This window comes from Rhinopithecus bieti, unplaced genomic scaffold (assembly GCF_001698545.2).
Source record: "Rhinopithecus bieti isolate Rb0 unplaced genomic scaffold, ASM169854v2 scaffold_29928, whole genome shotgun sequence".
Classification (NCBI taxonomy): Eukaryota; Metazoa; Chordata; class Mammalia; order Primates; family Cercopithecidae; genus Rhinopithecus; species Rhinopithecus bieti.
Window position 1 is genome coordinate 3,551,352 of NW_016814053.1, and position 23,669 is coordinate 3,575,020.

Genomic DNA, 23,669 nt, shown 5'->3' on the forward strand with positions numbered 1-23,669 from the left:
CCAGGTAATTTTTTTTTTTTTTTTTTTTTTTGTATTTTTAGTAGAGATGGGGTTTCACCATGTTGGCCAGGCTGGCCTCAAACTCCTGACCCAGTGATCCACCCACCTCAGCCTCCCAAAGTGCTGGGATTACAGGCATGAACCACCACACCCGTCTAAAGAAAATTTTTATACCTTCACTTTTATAATGTAAATTTGATTGTTATATTTAAGTAAAATACACTTATAAAGTGTAAATAATACTAGGGTACAATATAGAAATCAAAATTTTCATGTAAACTTCTTATATAACCATAGTTATTAACAGATATTTACATATCTATAGAATAAAGAACTGCACTATTCTGAATCTTTTTTTTCACTTAACAGTATATTATGTATATCTTTCAATGTCAGTATATAAAATTCATTCTGTTTTTTGGCTACATAATATTCCATTGAATGACTCTGGCAAATAGAATAACGTTACCATAATTATCTAATCAGTCTCTACTGTTGGACAATTGAGCTTTTCCTTCAGCTTTTATAAAATATGAATCGTGTTTGTACATAAATCTTTTGATCTTTTGTGCTGTGCGAGAATTCTTCAGGGCAAATCTTCAAAAGGTGCATTTTCAAGTGAAAGGGTATAGACATTAAAAATTCAACAGATATTGCTGAATTATCTGCTAAAAATGTTGTACCTAATTACACTCTTTACAATGGTGACAAAACTAGCAATAACATCTTCCTTCTAAAATCAGCCTCACTCGACTTCGATATACCTTACGATGATTTTGAGGAAGGCATGGTGTCGTACTTGGCAGTGGAGTTTAAGGCCGAAAAGGAAAATAAAGGGCCTGCTGTAAGATCATAGCAACCATTCAGGGATTGCGTAAAGGACCCAGTGAGTGGCTGATTCGTAGGCAGAGGCAGCCCTTCAGAGCTGCATGTAGCTCCAGGGCCCAAATTTGACTTCTCCCCCTTGAGTAACACTGAGGATGTTTACATACCTCATTTGTTAATGAGCTAAACTCTGACATCTTCAGGCATCTGTCTGTGCATTGATGAAGGCACTAATAGCCAGAAATGAAGAGAAATGGATTATGGAAAGCTGGCTTCTTGCAGTTCTTCCCAACAGCCTACAACCATTTCTTTTTGAAAATCCCACTGTTGCTTTGGTTGATACCTCAGACTCAAGATCCTTTAAGCAGCATACAAATAGAGAAAAGAAATGCATTGATTGAGAGACCAGGACTCTGAAAGAATGGAATTGATCCATTCATTCATGGATTCATTCAACAATGAATAAACATAGTTCCCAGCATGGTGAGGAAGCTAAAATAAGCCATATGTATGTAATTGTGAAATAAGACAGGCACCAGCATGGAGGTTCCTGTCTAGTGGGGAAGATGTACAATAATCACAAATATATATTTTGAAACTGTATTTATGTCTAGAAATTAGTATTCCAGGAAGCCAGGAAAATGGAGATCTGCAGGATGAATTTGAGGTCACTAAGAGAGTTGCTGGTCGAGTCATGACAGGCAGAAAACAAACGAACAAATGGTTTGTGTGCAAAGGCCCTGAGGCAGGAAAGAGGGGGGTTAGCTAAGGAACTGAAAAAGGCCAATGTGGTCAGAGGGAATCATAGCAAGAAATGAGGCTGAAGAAGGAGCTGGGAGCCAAATCATAAAGGACCGATACATTTTCCTGGAAGCATTTTGAGAAAAAGAATTCAGGATATGGAAGTGTTCAAAAGCCCAGGGATGGAAGGAAGAGAGAAAGTGACAGCCACTGGGCAGGAAGTGAGAGATCTCAGCTGGGGCAGGAGATCTCAAGGCTCTATTAGCCATGTATCTTTTACCCCTCATTGTCTACCTGGGCGTCATGGGCAAACACTGCTGTGCCCCATCTTTGCACATGGCACACACTCCAGAAGCTGAACAGCCTTGCCTGAGCCTACTTTTACCATCATGGACTTAAAAGTCTGTGCCCCACTTTGCCTTTCATCCACCTGGGAGGATTTCAACAAAAGTCCATGCCTTGTTCTATTAATTGAATTACAGAGAAAAGGCCCTGGTGCATTCAGCAAACCTTAATCCAGCTCCCCATTACCCTAAAATGTTCAATGTTGTAAAAAGCCCATGGCAGCATGCCTCTAGAACAGCACTTAATTGACATAATATGGGTCACCTGTCTACATGGAATTAGCTGGCAGAGCTTCCAGAACAACCTACTTTCCTCCCTTCTGTCTTTAGTTTTTGAACTTCTGAAATGCGTCACTGCTACTCACGTCAGTTTTGAGCCATTATTTAACAAAGAGGTGTACAGTTGGGAACTGTGCTTCTAGCTCAGAATTTGTCTAGTGGTGCAATTGGGGGGTGAGAAGGGAATGTGGTCAGGGCCCTGGAAGCTGGGGCAGGGGTTTGTCAGTACCATTGGTCAGCTTCGGCATGTGCAGCAACGAAAACAGAAAGTGTAATGTGGCTTGGTGTCATGCTTTAATGGAATAAGCTTTATAAAAATCCTATGTACATGTGTATGTATGTGTGTGCTTGGGGTGGGAAAATATGAATAAATTCTGTTATGGAGTAGGGAAGGGAATGGTTATCAAGGCCTATGAGAATGAAGTAGTCCCTAACCAGTAACGTGGTGGTTCTTGTGTCCTGACTTGGGACGTCACAGAGCTGAATGACCAAAGATGTGACCTTAGAGACCTATTGCCCGAGTTCAAATCGTGGCCCCACCACTTACTGACTGGGAAATCTTGGAAATTTAGTGAACTTGATCTGAACTTAATTTTCTTCATCTGTGGAATGAGAGTAATGATAGCTTTTTTTTTTTTTTTTTTAAAGAGACAAGGTCTTGCTGTATTGCCCAGGCTGGGTTACAGTGGTGCTATTATAGCTCACTGTAACCTCTAACTCCTGGGCTCATGTAATCCTCCCACCTCAGCATCCTCGGTAGCTAGGACTACAGGTGTATGCCACCAAGCCTGGCTAATTAAAACAAAACAAAACAAAACAAAAAACATTTATAGAGACAGGGTCTCACTGCATTTCCCAGACTGGTCTCAAAACTCCTGGCCTCAAATGATCCGCCTACTTCGGGCTCCCAAAGCACCGGGATTACAGGCCTGAGCCACCATGCCCATCCTGATAGCCTTTTCTTATGTTTTTTTTTGTTGTTGTTGTTATTGGTAGATTAAAGGAGTTGAAGCATGAAAAAGGCTTTATATAAAGTAATTGCTTAGTAAATGAAAAAATATAGCTAACAGTGTCAGGCACTGTTCTAGGCACTTTACATATATTAACTTATTTAATCTTCCCAAGCGCCCAGGAAATATGTGGTAGTGTTACCATCCCCACTTTCAAGATGAGGAAATGGAGGCACACAGGTTAAGTAACTTGCCCAACATCACATATTGAGTAAATGGCAGAACTAAGACTCAGACTTGGGCAGTGTGGCCCAGAGTCCAAGCTCTTGACCACTTTCCTGCACTGCCTCTCAGTCATACATAAATGTTAGCTTTCGTTATTCTTGGGAGATGGAGAAGAAAGTTTGGGGGATATAGTAGGAATGACCAGAAAAGGAAGACAGCACTAAGATTCCCTTGTACTTTAGGCAGGACTGTGAGCTGCTCCCATCTTCCACCCCCACACCCCAATCCCCCAAATCCCTTAATTCCAGTGGCTCAGCCTAAATACTGAGTGTATCCTGATAATGTTACACCCTCCCTGACTCCAGATAGGTGAGGGAAAGATCGTTGCTTCCTGCTGTTGCTAAGGCTGCCCTGGTTGGTGAAGGTTGAGCAGAGGTCTTTCCAGAGATGCCTGACACCATTTCCAGGACAAAACTCCCCTTGTGGGTGGAGTCCTGTCGACTTTCATTACTGCTGGGCTTCTTCAGACAAACCAGTGCCCAGGGGTAAAATTCCCAAAACAATTGCATAATTGACCAAGTCTGACATTCTCGGGAGAGCTATTCTCTACAGGGTTACCAGCCTGGATGCTTTCTTCTAAAATGTCAATGATTCTAATAGGAGGCCAAAGGCACCACATAGGTGAACAACATCGTGTGGGCAGTCCTTACAAAAACGTTACATCAGATATTATGCTGCAACCTGTATTTCAGCTACTGGCTTGCTTTTGGGGGTGGGGATGTGTATGTATGTGTGTGTTTTGTTTCTTTGAGGTGGAAGATAGCCCAAGAAAAATGAAAACAAATGTTTAAGTAAAACTGCTGAAGCTCACTAAATCTGCTAGAAATTAATTAATTGAACCTGTAAGCTTATGTTTCTGCTTTCAAAGGGATGATACTGTGAAGTGTTCAGGAATGAAGTCTCAAGAAATCTGCTACCTAGTTTCAAATGGTAGGAGAAACAGAGGGACAGGGGAAGCAAAAGTGACCATTGTTAACTCTAGGTGGTTGGTATGTGGGTGTTCCTTGTTTTATTCTTTCACCTGTAATGTATGTTTATATTTTTAAAAAGTTAAGAAGTTGGAGGATGATAGAAGCATTAAAAAGTAGGCCAGGTGTGGTAGCTCATGCCTGTAATACCAACACTTTGGGAAACTGAGGCAGTAAGATCACTTGAGGCCAGGAGTTCGAGACCAGCATGGGCAACATGGCAAGACCTCGTTTCTAAAAAATGTTTAAACAAGAAAATTAGCCAGTGTGGTGGCTTGTGCCTATAGTCCCAACTGCTTGGGAGGATGAGGCAGGAATATTGATTGAGCCTGGGAAACAGAGGTTACAGTGAGTTAAGTTGCATCACTGCACTCCAGTCTGGGTGACAGAGTGAGACCCTGTCTCTAAAAATAAACAAATAAGTTTATGGGGGAGAGCAGAAAGAACAGGTGCTATGGGATCGGTAGGATGAGAGGACAGTACAGGATGAATGGTCCTTTACCCCATGTCATCATCTTTGGGATCAGGGAAGAAGGAGAGACGTAGGGAGGAGGTCTAGAGGTTGTATGGAGGAGCAACAGATCAAAAAGCTGTGCTCTAGATAAAGGAATAAGCACAGAGCTCTTAGTACTGCTGTAAAACTAGAAGTTACTGTGGGATTGGAGGTGACTTCCTTTAAGGTACATTTATAAGTTCTATTATTGGGATCAAAGTACTGTATATTCTCCCTTAAAACTGACCACCAACAATGAAAATGTTGCATGTATATAATTTATGCATATGTTGCATATATAATATATGCATATGTTACATATATCCAAATATCTTTTTATACATATGTTTCATTTCATATATATGAAAAACAGTGGGAAGAATATCACTAAAATTTTATCTGTAGGTAAGAGTTTCCATGTGTGCTTAAAACTGGGAGTCACTCTATCCAATATAAAGTTAAAGGTCTTTTGTTTGCTTGCTTGCCTTTTTATCTACTTTTGCAGAAGATACTGAAATTGCAATCAGCTTGTTTTTGGGGGAATGGAGTCATTCCATATTGGCTCTTGAGTATGTCTGCCACCACTCTGATTCTAGCTGGAGGCTGCCAGAAATGACTGTGCCATTGAATGGAGTTATTAGACAACATAAAACAGACGAGTCAGACCAAGGTAGAATGGAAAAGGACTGCCGTCTCAGGCCATTTCACTATGTCTGAAAGAAAAACCGATGAAGAAACACAGGCCACAGTAACCATAGCTCCTGCTTTAATCCTTTCTCCCTGAATCTTCTTGAAGGATCCTTGTGCTAAGGGTTCCCAAGGTGTGGGAGGGATTAGAATAAATGCTGTTTTGGCAAGAGGTTTGGTAAATCATCTTGGGTGTTAAGTCCTGTGTAAAATTATCTAATAGTAATGAGGTGTCAGCAGTTTTTTTTTTATCTATTTAAAGCTTTAACTAGACCACATGAGTAATGTGCTTTCAGGTGCTTATCTCTAATTAATTAATTCATTTGTAAGTGAAATACCTAATTAAAGCAGTCTAAGGGAGCTCCTTTGCGGCCTGGATCTGGTAGATCCAGTAACAAAGAGAGGTCTTTGCTGATGCAACTTGTTGAACTGATCCTCATGGGCTTTTAGCTTTATCAGATTTCATTTGAAGAGTTTTTCATGGTTTTTGTGTTTTCAAGTGTAATATAGACCAAATACTGGTCTTTGATACTGACCAAAGTCACTCATTTATGCATAACTGTGGAAGAAACCTGAAGATGGTATGATTGGGGTCTCAACAAAATGGGGGAAACGGACAAAGACAATACATGCCCTGCCATGATCGTGCCTTTCTGTCATGTACACTGTGATCAGGCAAGGCCAAAGAGCCTGTCACTCCATGACTGCTTGCTTGAGTTTAAAAGTTCAGAGTCCTTTCTTTCTACTTAGGAGTATGCTTTACCTTTACTTTGTCAGAAAACTATGTAATCCAAAGTATTTACCATTTCACTTCGGCTACTAAGAGATGTTGGCCATGTTTAGAGCTTAAGTGTATGAATCAATTCAGTTTTCTCTTCCCTGTACTACCACTCACCTTTGTTCTTTTCTTAGAATAAGGGCATCATCCTTAAAGAAAAAGAGCCAATGCCTTCTGTGAAGGGCAGTTCACTGATTGGATTGAGAAAATTCTATTTTGTCATATTACACCTCTGCTCCGTTATAAGGGAGAGGGTGTCTTTGAGTGTAATAATTATGACTAACTTACAATGTGTTTTGCTTCTTGTAAACTGTTACTGCCCTAAATACGATGAATGGAACAAAGAGCTTAAATGAATTCACAAAAGACACCTAAGCTGCTCTGAGGATATGGGAGGGGCTTAAAGAGGCAGCAAGAAAAAAAATTGAATTTGGGGTAAATGGAAAATTAGGGAGGGGAAGTGGGTAAATATATGTTAGAAGCCCTTTGTTCTCTTTTATAAAATTCCCTTTAAAAAAAAAAAAAAAGAAACAAACAAAAGTCTTCCTCTGAAATTTTAGCCCAGCCCTTAAAGGATTTCTCCTCAACAGAAAGTTGATATTTTTCTAAAATGTTTTGTGACTAAATGCTATTTGGGGGGGAAAAAAAAAAAGTGGTATTTGCCTACATTAGTGCTTTGAAAGGAACACATACTTAGCCTGAATCACTTTTGCCTACATATGTGAATTACGGGTCCTGTGTTTAGAACTTAGGAAACAGCTACTGTCCTGTGTTCCCAAAGACACACCGCAGTATGCTACATCCAGGTTTTTGGGTTCTGAGACTGTGGTAGTAGGTTACAGGTAACAATATTTGTTGTGAGTTAAACCTGTACTAACTGTCATTTTCAGGGCAGGAGGCATTACAGTTACATAGTACAACTATAAAAAAAATTAAAATGTCAACCTCAAAGATAAACTCCTTGAGAACAGGAGCCTATTCCTGTTTGTTTGTTTATCCCTTACTGTACAACATACTACATATAGTAGGCACCAAAAGAATAAAGAATTATTGATTGAGTAAATGACATCACACATCATTCTACCTATGTAATCATTTTATTTCTGTGTAAAATTTTCTGTGTTGAGTGGTAGCTGATAGTGTCTAACCAGAGGCTAATTTTAGACAGAGAGCCATATTTTACATCTATTATTATTTCAGCTAGACGCAAACACCAAAATTGAGTGGGTGCTGGAACACATCCATTATTTGCCCCCTAGAGATAAATGGAGTAGTTGAGAATAGTGCACCGTTGGCAGAGATGGTGGGAAAATGTGCACATTGGCTTCCCACGAGGACCTATTTTGTGCTAAGTTATTTCATATTTCGGTCTCTAGGATGCCAGTATTATAACATCTCAAAATGCTAAAAATTTTCCACTAAAATAATCCCGGAAAAAAAAAGAAATGGAAATTAATCCAATTAAACTTCTCTCCTGGGTGAGCGGATCTGTAGCTGGCGCAGCTTCAACAGTAGCCATTGAGTGGGAGGAAGCCAGGAGTAGACGACCCAGGTGCTGGGAGGCCTACCTGCCTGTGGTGTGGTGGAGCAGTGCCAGGCTGCTGTGGACCAGGTTGGTATAGGTATCCCAGGGGAGAAGTGTGATGGACAGCGTATATCAGGTAGTAGATAGTGTCAGGGTTCCAGGGCTATCTGCCAGCTTTGAAGCGGCCTCCCATGTAATAGCTATTATTAAAATTCAGGGAAGAAGGTCTGGCCACTGGAGATTGAAGCCTTGCAGGAGACCCAGCCAAAACAGTGGGATGAAGGGAGCATTATCTGGGTGATCAGGTGTTTCCTAGGTCCCTGGCTATGAGGCTTAAGGAAGCAAAATCTATTTCAGACCTCACCCATTGATGGAGATCTGATTTTCATCTACACTGCCAGGCGTGTTCAGGGCTGGCTTGGGCACTGGTGGGCAGAGACTGGTGAAAGCAAGGCTGTGGCTAGAGGGGAGGATGTAGGAGTTAGGAAAAACATGATCTGATGGACTTTCCCAAACCTTTGGTAGCCCTTAGGCATGTAAGTATATCCTAAGCTAATCCTTACTCTTTCAAAATGATATCTCATTTCTGAAATTTCTTCCATCATAGTGAAAAGTCCCCAAATGCTCTGGAGTCAAAATATCCACCAGTCAGCACACTTCCCAGTGAATCCCAGCCGCTGCCACGAAGAAGGATAAGGAAGAAACAATTTTTCCGTAGCTGTACTTACTGAGCCCCAGGTGTAAAGCACAAGAAAATTGCATCCCATTTGTCAGACAGGCAACGACATGGCTGGTTGCCTTCATACTGCAATCGCCTCTGTAATCTTCCTGTGAGACGTAACATCCTCCAGGGAGTGAGTTGGAACCTTAGCCTAGTGCAGAGTTTATTAAAACCATGTCTTTTTTTAAATCACTTCACTTCCAGCAAACAGTATAAATCTTGCACACACTGAATTACCTCTGATTAAAGGTATTTAGGATTAATCAAGGGAGATTTCTTGTTCCCTGAAAGTAAAAATCAGACTTTTTTTTTAATCATACCTTTGAGATATTTGGTCATGATTATTTTAATCACAAAGGAAAATCTGAACTTTGGATTATTTTCTTATTAAGCATCAGAAACACCATACTAAAAACTGATAAATGGCCGGGTGTGGTAGTTCACACCTGTAATCCCAGAACCTTGGAAGGCCAAGGTGGGCGAATCACCTGAAGGGTTTGAGACAAGCCTGGCCAACATGTTGAAACCTTGCCTCTACTAAAAATACAAAAATTAGCTGGGCATGGTGGCAGGCGCCTGTAGTCCCAGCTACTTGGGAGGCTGAGGCAGGAGAATTGCTTGAACTTGGGAGGTGGAGGTTGCAGTGAGCCGAGATCGTGTCACTGCACTCTAGTCTGGGCAACAGAGAGAGACTCCATCTCAAAAAACAAAAAAACGAACAAAAACTGATAAACCAAGCCTCACTACATCCCTCAAAAGTGAATACAAAAGCTACAAGATAATAAACCAGAAACGATAGAGGCAAAACAGTGGGCTGAAAGCCATCCCAAAAGCATTTTTATTAGACCCTGTCAAAAACACCTGCTGAGGTGGTGACCTAACAAGCTTTGGCCATGTCGCCAAGCTGTCTTCATGCTCGTGGTAAAGAGATGCACCATCTCCACTCTGCAAAGAGCTGCTTTTGGCCAATTTTGCTTCTTAGTTGTCCTTATGTAGACATGAGTCGCAGCTGAGGGCATTTTTCCAAAAAATAAAGTCAACTTTTACCTCCTTCATTAAAAAAAAAAAAGAGCAGATTTTGCAGTTGCGTCTTGACAGAATGAGGCAAAGGGTTGAATCCACATTTTAAAATTATCTATCCCAACTTACACGAAGATATTTTCTAAAAATAAAAGAAGAGTTGTTCATCTATGGTGTGACCTCCATGAGAGAATACTTGCCTTGTGTTTGCAGGCTCTCTTTCCAATAATTTATGGTTGTGAAAATAAGTAAAAAAATAAATACATTAATTTATATAACACAAAAATAAGACAATTTATACTTGGAGATCAGCTACGGAATAGAAACTAAAGCAGATTTGTTACTTAGGCACAAAATCAGCTACAGAATAGAAACTAAAGCAGATTTGTTACTTAGGCACAAAATAAACTACAAACTTGCATCTGTTTTCTTATTGCCTTCATTGTAAAAGGGTTTATAAAAACAAGTTTTAGAGAAATTTTGGAGAAATTCTTGTGTATCATCATCAAGGAAACAGAATTTAGAAAATTTTGTTTTGTTTTGTTCTGGTTTTAGTTTTGGTTTTGGTTTTGGTTTTTGAGACCGAGTTTTGCCGTTGCCCAGGCTGGAGTGTGGGTGGCACGATCTCGGCTCACCATAACCTCCGCCTCCTGGGTTCAAGTGATTCTCCTGCCTCAGCCTTCCTGAGTAGCTTGGATTACAGGCATGCACCACCACGCCCAGCTAAGTTTATATTTTTAGTGGAGACAGGGTTTCTCCATGTTGGTCAGGCTGGTCTCAAACTCCTGATCTTAGATAATCCACCCACCTTGGCCTCCCAAAGTGATGGGTTTACAGGTGTGAGCCACCACGCCCGGCCTGGAAAACTTTCAATGTTTTTACTCTAAATTTTGTAATTTTATTCTAATTTTTATAACTTAGAGTAGTCTTCATTAATTTAAATTCTATTGATTCACAATTTGCTTTATTTCAGAAGTGACTGGAGTGGTGTTTAATATTACTCAAAAAATCTTTGCTTTGTAGATAATAATGGAAGTGTTTAATGCAATAATGTGAAAACAAGATTGTAAGAATAATGCTTAAAATGTTAAAAGAATAATTTTTTTGAACATCTTTAAAGTCTTTAAAGATAGCTCTTTACATATAAATTTGCACATGCCAAACAAAAATTGTTTTATCTAGCCTTTCAAGCAGCTCCCCAGAAGAAGTGTTTTGTAGCAAATCCAGCTCACATACTATGAGTTAGCCTCAGAACTTAAAAGTAATACATGTATCCCCAATTTGGATGTTTTAGACTGGTCTTTTTCCTTAGTTTGATGATTGAGGTTTGACAACATAACCAGTCCCAGCTAGTAGGTTCCTGGACCCTGAATGAAAGGTAGATTTGTAAGGCAGCTGAGCTTTGGCTGACTGAGACTCATTTGTTTGAACACGTTCCGCCCTAGTCATGGATACGGTCCAGTAACTGGATAAAGATAATGAGCACTGAACAACAGATGTTTATCAGGCAAAACGGAGATCATCTTTTAACACTCTGTTGCTGAGGCTTTGGTATAAGTTTATTTAACAAATTTTAACCAAACACCTGTTTATGTACCAGATTCTAGGTATTTATAGTCAAATAAAAATAGATATGCCCCCGGTCACGGAGTGTACGGTCTATCTGGGGAGAGGAAATAAACACACACACAATTAGATATAAACCGTTCTCACTCTATCTGTTGGGGATTGATTCCAGGAACCCCCTTGGAGACCAAAATCCGTGGATACTCAAGTCCCTTGTATAAAATGATGTTGTAGAGTTGGCCCTTTGTATCTGTGGGTTCTGCATCTGAGAATTCAACCAACCTTGGATCAAAAATATGGTGTTTGTGGGATGTAGAACCTGCAGATACTAAGGACCATGTTTGCAACTAACACAGGACTGACTGCAAGACTTGAGCATCCTCAGATTTTGGTATCTACAGGGGTCCTGAAACCAATCCCCTGAAGATATCAAGGGACAACCGTATTTGCATGTAACTTATACAAACCCTCCCCTATACTTTAAATCATCTCTAGATTACTCATAATATCTAATACAATATAATTATAATACTTATAATACCTAATACAATATAAGTAAATAGTTGTTATACTATAGTTTTAGAAAATAATTACAAGAAAGAACAGTCTGTACATATTCAGTACAGATATAACCACCCATTTTTTCCAAATATTTTCAATCTATGGTTGGTTGACTTTACAGATACAGAAGGCAGAATTACAAATTATGATACAGAAGTACTCTGAACAATAGGAACAGAAAGCCATGAAACATGAGATACAATTGGAAAGACTGACTTTGGAGAGAATTTATAAATGGAAAGGTCCAGGTGAGCATCAGAGATTTTGAGCTCTTAGAATAATGTTCCTTGAATGGTTCTTATTCTGTCTTTCTGTTTCATACTATGTAGGCAGTGAAAGATGCCTTCACCATGAATTTTACCTGTGTTACTGCCAGTATAGGTATTGATCTTTCTCAACCAAGACATCGTAAATTTCCTTAGCCCCGATAAATTGCAACTGTTGGGGCCATGGAAACATGGGAGCTGGGCTGCTTAGGAGAACCTGAGTTCTTTGGGTGGGGTGAAGGGTGCGGTATCTATACATTTCATTAGGATTAGAGTGATATTGGTTCTGCTGCAAACATTGCCAAGAAGTCACCATATTTCTCTGAATAAGTCACTTAACTTCATTGAATCTCATTCTTTCTCCTATAAAATTAGAGAATTAAGATGAGGTCATCTCTGAAGTCCTTTTATATTCAGTGTCCTAAAAGCCTGTATCATATAGTGAAAAAATGTACAGACTCGGGAACCAGATTGTGAGGAGTGAAATCCCAGCTCTGTCACCTGCCAACAATGTAACTAAGTACATTTCTTAACTTCCCTGTGCATCCTGTTCCAAAACTGTAAGATGGGAGATAAAATAGTTTGCACCTCATAGTGTTGCGAGAATTCAGTGAATTAATCTAGTAAAGTACTTAGTGCCTGCCTCATGGTATGTAAGAAGTGTTAACTGCTATTACTATTCCCTGAAAGAAGGTCACCTCTTCTAAGGACTGGACTCCTGTAGAGGCAGAATACTCGAGACCCTGGAGTGAACATATAAACAAAATATTGTATGGGAACCAATAACTGACATTTCCACAATTCTTACCAAACCTCGCTTTGTGTTAGGCATGTTTTAAAGCACAACTTTTTATTGTTGGAAGAAGGCTCAAACCATAGAATGCTTTATTTCATACCCACTTCTTCCTTAGGACACAGGCAGGTAATTAAGCCCCTGAGGATAGGGTGCACACAGGATATTGAGCTAGTGCTTTCTTCATAATGCCTTCACACCTGTGGCCAGGACAACAAAACAGGAGAAATCGATGCCATTATTTCAGAGGCTGAGAGGTAGATTCTCTTATGCCAGTGGGTTTTTGCTCTGCTTAAGCAACATGAGACCTCATAAATTAAACTTGAAAAGGATTTTTCAAATTATGAAAAAATTCATTAAAAATGTATAAGCATTAACTTCAGTTGACTTACTGTATCATAGAGATTCTGTTTTAATTAAACCCATACAGATTTGCAATAAACAGCATCATTTTCTCTTCATTTCTTAACATATCCAATCTCTAAAACTCTATCATTTTGTTCCTTCACACCATTTTCTTTAGCATTTTCTTCATAAATGATACTGCCTGGACTCAGTTATATTATGACAAATGGTTATTAAATGTTTAATAAAGAATTAGTGAGACTTTTACATTTCTTCCATGTTCTGTGTGTATAGGCGTGTTTATGTAATCCTCTGACAGCTAAAACTCTGACAATTCAGACTACTGTGATTTGGGGATGGCTGAAATAATGGAGATTATACTTTCTTATAAAAGAGAAGAAACTACTTTTTCTGCGAGAAACTAGGATACTATCATGGGAAAGAAACTGTTTGTGGATCTTGTAAAACAGAAAATGTAGCTTTTTAGATAAAAGGAAAAGGAGAAGAGAAAGACAAGAACTTAAGTTTACTTAGCAAAAATCTAGTTTCCTGAAACTTTTCTGGAGACCTGAGCACTAGAGTCTCTCAGTGTTTTTCGCTATGGATGACTCCGTCTTTTGGGGATGGTGGTAGTTGGCGAGGGGGAAGACTCCAAGGGATAGTAGCAGCCAGCTCTTCTCTTAGCCCTGACAACCACACCCTGGCCTCTACCCCTATCAGCGGCCATCCAACACTGTCACTTTTGCCTTAGAAAAGTAGAGTTCAACCTTTCTGACAATTTCCACTGCCCCTCCTTTGTCCCTAGCCTCCTATCTTCCTCCCTTGAGCCTTCTCCCTGTCTTGGGTTTCTCCTCCCTCTCCAAAGACTTTTCAGAAGGAGCTCAGTTTTTCCTAAAGAGTAAGAAACAAAAGAGTCTTTCTGTGGGAGTCTGTTTAAGACATAACGGACTCCTAGTTATAAAAGGCCCTTTCATTCTGTTTGCTGGTATGTGTTTCCTGAGCAGCCGGGGGTGGAAAGTCTCAATAGAGTCCAGTCAAAGATTGCAACTGCAAATTTCCAAGGCTGCAGGGTGGGGGCAGAGAAGAAGGGAAAGCCTTGTGTATAATGCCATGCAGACACTTTCAGCAAGACTTACTCAAGGCAGCCCCAGGAGCTCTGTCTTTAAACATGCCAACATATGTTTTGTTAGCAAGGCAGTTCTTTCTGGCAAATAACTTTCTTTATGGTTTCCCATGTACAGGGTGGTTTTGTTTTTCACAAAATACCCTTATTTAAAAATGACAACTGAGCAGAGAAAATAATAGGCATTAAGCAGGAAATGCTTGGAGCCTGTCTAAAGCTTTTTTCTCTTGTGGGCTGGCGACTTGCTGCCATGGTAAGCTGATGTGTTGCCGTTTCTGTTGGAACCTTCAAGATGGTGCCCAGAGTGAGAAGGGAGCATTTCAAAGAGGATTCCTTTTTGGTCTTAGGTCTTAAGTTAGAATTACATAGGGGTAAGCAAATTCAATCAGAAAGTTTGAGATTTGGATTTGAACTGTGGAGGTTAAGAGAGGGTTGGTGTAGAGATTCACATTTTTTGAAACTGTGAAATTGGATGGTTAGTGTTCACTTTTCCCCATACATACACAAATATATGTATACATGTTTATATTTTTATATTCTGTATTGGTAAATATGTGTGCGTGTGTGTATATATATATATATACACGCATATGTTCTTGATTTTGATTTAAGTAAATAAATATTTGTTTGGCAGACCTTAAATGGATTTCATACTATCTTAGCACTTTCTTAAATGGAGAAATTGCCACCATGTGCCAAGATAATTATGGTAAAAGTTTCACTTTATTTAAAAAATATGTATATAGACATGGAATGGAATATAAAATGTATATGAATTTAAGATAAAATGGAATACAACCCTTGCTTGGACAGGAAAGGATCCCAGATTCTCTGGGGTAGGGGTGGACTCTTCTCTCAGCTTCAACAGACTCTGGGACACCTCTGCCTAGGGCTGAGCATGCAGGTCAGCAGGAATGGGCAACAAAAATCAGAAAGATTCTCTGCTCAGAGATACTAGAATTCCTGCTTCCTACCCAGCCTTCATTCTGTAGTTATAAAATTATGATCCTTTCCAGGTCTCTTTTTAAATGTGCATATTTCTTGATAGGCTTAAGCTATTGGTCATTCATACCTTATGAATTACTTTAAGGAACTAACATCATATTGAGGTTGGCTTCATAGACCACAGAAGCACCTTTGGGTTCCTAACTGAGGTTCCTTAACAGTTTTGTAGACTAGAGCAAGCCAGTTAATTCACTTGAGCCCCAGTTTCTTAATCTGAAAATAGGAATGATAACACCCACCTAGATACCACATAATAGCTATGAAGTCAAAATGGCAGACTATACGTGGAAGACCCCTATTAAATTATGAAGTACTATTTATATATCAGTCATCACTACCAATCATTTTACTTGAAATTAGTAGTACATCATCAGGCTTATTCATTTGAGTTGAGGTTAGTTAATAGAGAAGAATGGGATGGGACAGGTAATTTTGAAATATAAAACATTTAGGAAGATTAGGCCTATATGTGAGAGTCTTTGGGCCAAAGTGAGAGTCTTTGCTGTTTGAAGGTATAATACTGCAGGTCAGAGGCAAAAAGGAAGAGGAAGAGAGTCAATGCCACAACAAACTTCTGCTCTGCGATTCAGCAGAGGAACTTTGAGAAAGAAACAGCCCCTGACAACCTAAGTTGCTCTAAGGAGAAAAGTCCATGATGAGATTCATCTTAAATTGTTAGGCAAGCCGCAATACATAGACTGAGACACAGTACTACTATACTACGGTTCTGCGCATGGCATTTTCCAAAGCCAGGATCTACTGAAAGTGTGAATAATTGGAGGTAAACACTGGTCTCACTTAGCATCTAGAAAATATCCTGTTCTCGAGCACGTCTAACAATGCTGCCTGTCATCTCTGCTCTTGTGTTCATCATCCTAATAACACACAGCAGTTGTTAAGCTTGCATTGTGTACAGGTCACTATTCTAAGCACTGGACATGAACCATCTTCTTTTATCCCCACAGTAACCCTAAGAAGTATATTCTTTAACTCTCATTTTATAAAGGATTCAAAATCACAGCTAGATAGGAGGGTTAACTTCAAGTGTTCCATAGCACTGTAGGGTAACTAAAGTTCACAATGACTGATTTTGTATTTTCAAATAGCTACAAGAGAGGATTTTTGAATGTTCACAATGCAAAGAAGTGATAAATGTTTGAGGTGATGGATATGCTAATTACCCTGATTTGATCATTGAATATTGTATACATGTATGAAAACATCACTGTGTACCCCATGAATTATTATATCCAATTATATTATGTAATTAATATAATACAATACAATTAACATATACAATATAACATATAATACATGTCAGTTAAAAATTTTTCACAAATGCTCCCATTTTACAGTTGAAAACCTGAGACTGGATGTTGAAGTAACTTGACCAGTTAGTATATGGCAGAGGATCCAGGTGACAATAGACCTGAATAGATTCTGGGCCTCTTTGAGGCTAACCTCTTCCCAACCTATGGTATAGCCATTGTAGGTAAAGATAATTAAAATGTGCACAAGATAGGAAACGCTCAGAATCTGCTCCTCTGAAAATCAGAGGATGATGCCTTCTTGGGGGCCTGCTGCTCAAATTATCCTATGCAAGACTTGACATTGAAGTCCTTTATTTTATTTTATTTTTTGAGACAGGGTCTCACTCCATCACCCAGGCTGGAGTGCAGTGGCATGATCTCAGCTTACTGCAACCTCCACCTCCCAGGTTCAAGTGACTCTTGTGCCTCAGCCTCCTGAGCAACTGGGATTATAGGCATGTACCACTATGCCTGGCTAATTTTTGTAATTTTTTTTTTTAGTAGAGATGGGATTTCACCATGTTGGCCAGGCTGGTCTCAAACTCCTAGCCTCAAGTGATTCACCCACCTCTGCCTCTCTAAGTGCTGGGATTACAGGTGTGAGCCGCCACACCTGGCCTGAAGTCTTAAATATACTTGGAGAGGTGAGGATGAAGTAGGGCCAAAGAGAAAAAGGCTCCAAGGAAGTGATCAGTTGTTTTTGTGTTTAATTTTTTTTTTAAGCTGAATAGATGACTGAGAAAACAGAGGTCTAGGGACATTGAGAAGGTAAAGTGTCCATTTTTTTTTAAAAGAGTCCACTTTTTTTAAAGAAACATTATTTAATGAGTTCTCAATCTGATGATGTCATTTTTCTGTCTTCTGAAGTCTCCTGAAATCGTCAGTTTGACTTTATGTTTGCTTCTAACACCAAGCTTCACCAAGGAACATTTAAGTTTATTTAGGGAAAAAAAAAAGTCATGAAGAACAATGCAAAAAGCTGATTTTAGATCTTAACTTTCACAAATATTCCATCTCTTCCCTTCTAAACAAGTCATAGAAACTATGGACAAAAGTAGACTCCTGTGTAATTTAAAAAAAAAAAAAAAAACAAAAAAAAAACAGAGTTTATATCTGACTGTGGAATGAGTTTTGGACTAATATTTTTCAGCAGTCAGAGTAGGATGGCCAGGAACAGAGGCCACCTGTTTGGTGCTCAGCACGCCGTGAGAAACCCAAAATGACCTTGATACTTGCCCTTGCCTTCTCAGGTTGAGACAGCCAAGCGTAAAGACCTTCCCCTAGAATCCCCGACCGGCCTGCGCACTGGGCCGAGTGCACGCTGGGGTGGAGCCTCAGGAAGTTGGCGCTATTTTGCTGGGGGGAGGAGCCTGGTCTCTCCTGTTGTGGGTGGAACCTGGGATTCGGTCTCTGAGCGTGAAAGCCTCCTAGCAGGACCATGACTTTGCTAAGAGTCTCTCTTTCCCTTTTTTTTCTTTTCACCCAACACACCCTGTCCTTCTCACCCTTCAAAGTGTCCGCAAGCCTAATTTTTCATGGTTGTGTGACAAGGACCCCGTTTTTAGTTGAACTAAGGAGAAAGCCCTACAACAATGTTTTGTCTTTCCCCGCCATTGGCAGTTCCATCTGGTCAGATAATTTCATTTAAGTGGACAGTCAGTCCAGCAACATGATAAATAATTTTGTCTGGGATCAAATTTCTATTACTTACCCGAAACCGATGTCATTTTGGATTACAGTCATCACATTTCGTTACTCTGATCCCATTCGCTCATTTAGTAGTATTAAAATTCTTCCAATTCACGTTTTATTTTGTAAGTCAGGATCTCATGTTATTTACTCAAAAGTCATGTCTTTTGAAGTCTCATGTTATTTACTGTTATTCACTCAGTGGGTCTACTTCAATTAAGATCCTTTGGGTGAATAACAATAAAAACATGAGACCTCAAAAGTCAGGCAGGTCTGCTTCTTGATTTCATTGCTTCAAATTCTGATTCCAGTTTATCTCCATCAGATAGCCAAGGATCAAAAATGAATTTTATATCACTTCCTTGCTAACTGAGGGAGTGCACTGAGCTTTGTATTTATTAGCTAGAGAAAAATTCTTATTCAATATAACAGATTGCTGTATTTCACATAAGTGCTATAAACTAAAATTTTCTTTCAGTCTGGAAAAAAAAATGCCTCTTCTAGGTGTTTCCACCATACCCTGGGGGCCTGCCTTAGTACAAATCACACCATGTTGAAATTCTGTATTTATGGGTCTGTCTTTACCTTTAGAGTGTAAGCTTCCTAAAAATAGGGACTGTGCCTGGTTCACTGTTTTATCCCTAGCTCCAAGCACTGCCTGGTACATTAAATAGGCAAGCCTGAAATCTCTTGATGACACTGAGATTTGAAAGGAAAGTAGGCCCAGAGGGCTGGCAGGGTTTCTGTTCAATTGCCCAGTTAGATTAAATAAGGCCACCTAGATGTTTAGAAAGTGATCTGTTATGTAAAGGAAGGCTGAAAGTTTTTAAAATAAAGTCTTCTGGTGGTTTGTTGTTTTGTTTGTTTGTTTGTTTGTTTGTTTTTTGCAAACGAGAAGAAAACATGAGCTGATCCCCTTGTGTAATTAAAATCCTGAGGTTTTCGTCATGACTCCAAAACATTTCCTAGAACAAGTCTCCTCTGAAGTCTCTATTGGGTGTTCGCCTTTCTCTCTCTCTCTCTCTCTCTCTCTCTCTCTTTTTTTTTTTTTTTTTTTTTTTGGAGACAGAGTCTCGCTCCATCCTCTAGGCTCGACTACAGTGGCAAGATCATGGCTGACTGCAACCTCTGCCTCCTGGGTTCAAGCAATTCTCCTGCCTCAGCCTCCCAATAGCTGGGATTACAGGCACGCACCACCACGCCAGCTAATTTTCTTTTGTATTTTTAGTAGAGATGGGGTTTCTCCATGCTGGCCAGGCTGGTCTTGAACTCCTGACCTTGTGATCTGCCTGCCTGGCCTCCCAAAGGGCTGGAAATTACAGGCACAGTGGCTCACACCTGTAATTTCTATAAATAGATGTTTTTATTACCAGTGAACTTAAAATTAAGGTGACATATTTTCTTCTGGCTGACGAGAACAGATACTATCATCCTAGCAAATAGTTTTCTAGAGGCACTGAGTCTCCTATAAACATTTTCATTTATCTGTCTAACTGGCATCAGAGCAGCCCGCGCCACAACTGTTGCCAGCCTCTTCTGTCGACGCCAGCGTCGTATCGTCCTTTTGTGTTCCACCCTACCAAGGGTAGAGGGATCAAGGAAGCTCCTGTGGCAAACGGATTCAATTTTATCTCATCCTAAAAAAATACTGTAACGTCATGAAAAATCAAGCCAAAACTGAGGAGGAAGGAGAGATAGACATGACTTTTAGTTTTAACACTTGTCTATTCATTAACCCCACCCACGTCCAATCACTTCTGGCTTCAGGTACATACAGCTTATATTTATGACTAATGCCTGGTATTCTTTCTTTACCTTGGGCCTTGCTTGGAGGAGCAAATACTGCTGGAGCTGCTAGAGGGTTCTGTGATTTACAGGCGTGAGCCACCGTACCTGGCTGGGTGTTTGCCTTTTTCTAGCCTCCATACCATCACAATAACTAGTGAGAACTAAGCTGTAGTCTATAATAAATGATGTGCTTTCTTTGTTCTCACCAAACTCTAACATTAGGCATTTTTTAAGACTTTTATTAAAGATTCTGTTCTGTCGTTTATCTATGTGTGAAGCTCAGGAATAAGAAGTATTTCCCAAGAAACTGAGAAATCCTGACCTTAGGATTTGTAGGGCCAATCCTGGGAATTTGACGTGACTCTGTAGTGGTAAAGTATTAATTAGACCTCTGTAAAATGAATCAGACTCATTTACTTAATCAGGAGTTACCTCAGTTAAAGGGCCAGCCAGCAAGTAACCTGGCTTAGATACAGGGCTGCTTGTTGTTTCCTTTCCAGCTATTTTATTTTATTTTATTTTATTTTATTTTATTTTTTTTGAGGCGGAGTCTCGCTCTGTCGCCCGGACTGGAGTACAGTGGCCAGATCTCAGCTCACTGTAAGCTCCGCCTCCCGGGTTTACGCCATTCTCCTGCCTCAGCCTCCCGAGTAGCTGGGACTACAGGTGCCCACCACCTTGCCCGGCTAGTTTTTTTTTTTTTTGTATTTTAGTAGAGACGGGGTTTCACCGTGTTAGCCAGGATGGTCTCGATCTCCTGACCTCGTGATCCGCCCGTCTCGGCCTCCCAAAGTGCTGGGATTACAGGCTTGAGCCACTGCGCCCGGCCCTTTCCAGCTATTTTAAATAGCTGCTGAAATGGGGCCACAGACCATTTCTGTTCATCCCATTCCTATCTACCCCCAATGGTGGATGCAGTTCATATCTGCGTGACTCATCTAACATTTGTTGCAGAAGTGAAAAGAATGTGAGGATGCTGAGAATCAAGAAGCACTAAGCAACCTTTCAGGACACACAGGGTTTCTGAAATGGGTATCCATAAATCACAGAACCCTCTAGCAGCTCCAGCAGTATTTGCTCCTCCAAGCAAGGCCCAAGGTAAAGAAAGAATACCAGGCATTAGTCATAAATATAAGCTGTATGTACCTGAAGCCAGAAGTGATTGGACGTGGGTGGGGTTAATGAATAGACAAGTGTTAAAACTAAAAGTCATGTCTATCTCTCCTTCCTCCTCAGTTTTGGCTTGATTTTTCATGACATTACACTATTTTTTTAGGATGAGATAAAACTGAATCCGTTTGCCACAGGAGCTTCCTTGATCCCTCTACCCTTGGTAGGGTGGAACACACAAGGACGATAGGAGGCTGGTGTCGAGAGAAGAGGCTGGCAACAGTTGTGGCGCGGGCTGCTCTGATGCCAGTTAGACAGTTAAATGAAAATGTTTATAGGAGACTCAGTGCCTCTAGAAAACTATTTGCTAGGATGATAGTATCTGTTCTTGTCAGCCAGAAGAAAATATATCACCTTAATTTTAAGTTCACCGGCAATAAAAACATCTCTCTCTAGAAATTCCATAGCGTTTCTATGCAGAGTACCAATCACCACTCCCTCTCGGTAAGGTGGCCTGTTCATGTTAGCCTCAAGCCATGTGACACTGAATAACTCTCAGCCAAGCAAATGATGCCCTAACCAGGCATGAGCTGGTCTTCCGATTCCTTTGTGTGTGCTGCTTTTGGCATATTTGGTTAATACACTGTACAAATATAGTCAGAACATGCTAATTTCTCCTACCAGCGTCAGCTTTGCTTTATTCCAGCTACATAAAAGCCTTGTCCGGCCCATCCACATTTCTTGGTGAGGAGGGACACAGTAACCAGCAGCCTGACTAATCCATACCCACTATCAAAGCAAAATGATTTCAGATGAGAGCTCTCTCCTTGGCCCTACTTTATAGAGGAAACTAGTCATTTTCACAGGAAATAACTAGTGTGAAAAAGGACTTTGTTTCCTAGGGTTTCTTAGCGCAAGTTCTTGTTCTCAGAGAAACAAAACTCGGCTTCTGGTCACCATCCTTGACCTTGGTCATGTCACCTAATCTCTCTGTTGTCTCTTCATCTGCAAAATCGGTTTCTGGTTTGCCTCAGAAGTGTTTCCCCAAAACAGGAAGATACAATATGAGTCCTTGAAGGCGACCTTTCACTATCAAATGTATCACTTGTGTTAGTCCATTCTTGCCTTGCTATAAAGAAGTACATGAGTGGGGGTAATTTATACAGAAAAGAGGTTTAATTGGCTCATGCTTCTGCAGGCTGTAAGGAAGCATGGTGCCAGTATCTGCTTCTTGTGAGGGGCTCAGGAAGCTTCCAATCATGGTGGAAGGTGAAGGGGGAGCAGGCACATCAGAGAGAGAGGGAGAGAGAGAAAGAGAGTAAGGGAGAGGGAGGAAGAGGGAGAGGGTGGGGAGAGAGAGAGAGAGACCCACCCACACTCTTTTACACAACCAGATCTCACCTGAATTCAGAGTGAGAACTTATTACTGTGAGGATGGCACCAACACATGGTGGTGGCATGCACCTATAGTCCCAGCTGCTGGGGAGGCTGAGGTGGGAGGATTGCTTGAGCCCGGGAGCCCAGGAGACTTCAGTGAGCCAAGATCATGCCTTTGCACTCCAACCTGGGTGACAGAGCAAGACTCTGTCTGAAAAACAAAACAAAACAAAAAACAGGAAAGAAAGAGAAAAGAAATACAGAAATATAGATAGCCAGGCTAGTGTGATAGCAGTAGAACGAGGATAAGGGGTTGGATTCTGATTATATTTTGAAGAAAGAGTCCAGGGGTTTGCTGGTAGGTTGGAGGTGAGATGCGAAGCAAAAGGAAGCAGTAAGAAGACTCTCAAAGTTTTTAATCTGAGCAACCAGAAGAAATTGAGCTGCTGTTGACTGCTGTATGGGAAAGACTATGGAGGAGCAGGTTTGGAATAGAAGAGTTTGGTTTGGGACATGTCAAGTGAGAGGGGCTCATTCACATACAGAGGGTGAGTAGGCAGTGGATATATGGGCCTAGAGGTGAGAGCCAAGATTTGTAACTAAGATACAAAATCGGGGGATATAAGCAAAGAGAAAGTGTTTACAGCCATGAGAGTGAATGAGATCACTGAGGGGAGTAAGTGTCAACATATACGAATGAAGTGCAAACATTCTGAGACCTGGGGATCAAGGAAATGAATCAAACCAAGAAGGGAGACTGAGAAAGAAGTGACAGGAAAGCAAGACAAGAATCCAAAAAGAGAGAAAAAAAAAAACAAAAACAAACAAAAAAAACAAGTGTTGATGAGGATGCAGATAAATTGGAACTGCTGGTGAGAACGTAAAATGGTTCAACTGCTTTGGAAAACAGTACGGAGTTTAAAAAAAAGTTAAAAATAGAACTAACATATGATTCGGCAATGCCTCTTCTGGGTATATATCAAAAGAATTGAAAGCAGGATCTCAAAGAGATAGTTGCACAGCCATGTTCATGGCACCACTATTCACAATAGCCAGGAGGTGGAAGCAACCCAGATGGCCATCAGTGGATGAATAAAGAAAATGCGGTATATATGCACAA

The 23,669-nt window shown here is 40.4% G+C and overlaps 1 protein-coding gene across 11 annotated transcripts in view; it reads left to right on the forward strand.

Annotated features, from left to right (window-relative positions):
• The window catches only part of GNG2 (G protein subunit gamma 2), a 135,395-nt gene that overhangs the window by 67,466 nt on the left and 44,260 nt on the right, over positions 1-23,669 (forward strand). For 3 of the 11 annotated variants that reach the window (XM_017849521.1, XM_017849520.1, XM_017849516.1), the window contains exons 3-4: positions 7,845-7,962; positions 11,865-11,991. The exons of 5 other annotated variants lie outside the window; for them this stretch is intronic. In XM_017849521.1, the coding sequence (XP_017705010.1) occupies positions 11,928-11,991 (64 nt within the window). In that variant the 5' untranslated portion in view covers positions 7,845-7,962; positions 11,865-11,927. The remainder of the gene's footprint in view (positions 1-7,844; positions 7,963-11,864; positions 11,992-23,669) is intronic. 3 more of the 11 variants (XM_017849522.1, XM_017849519.1, XM_017849517.1) reach the window with 1 other exon arrangement.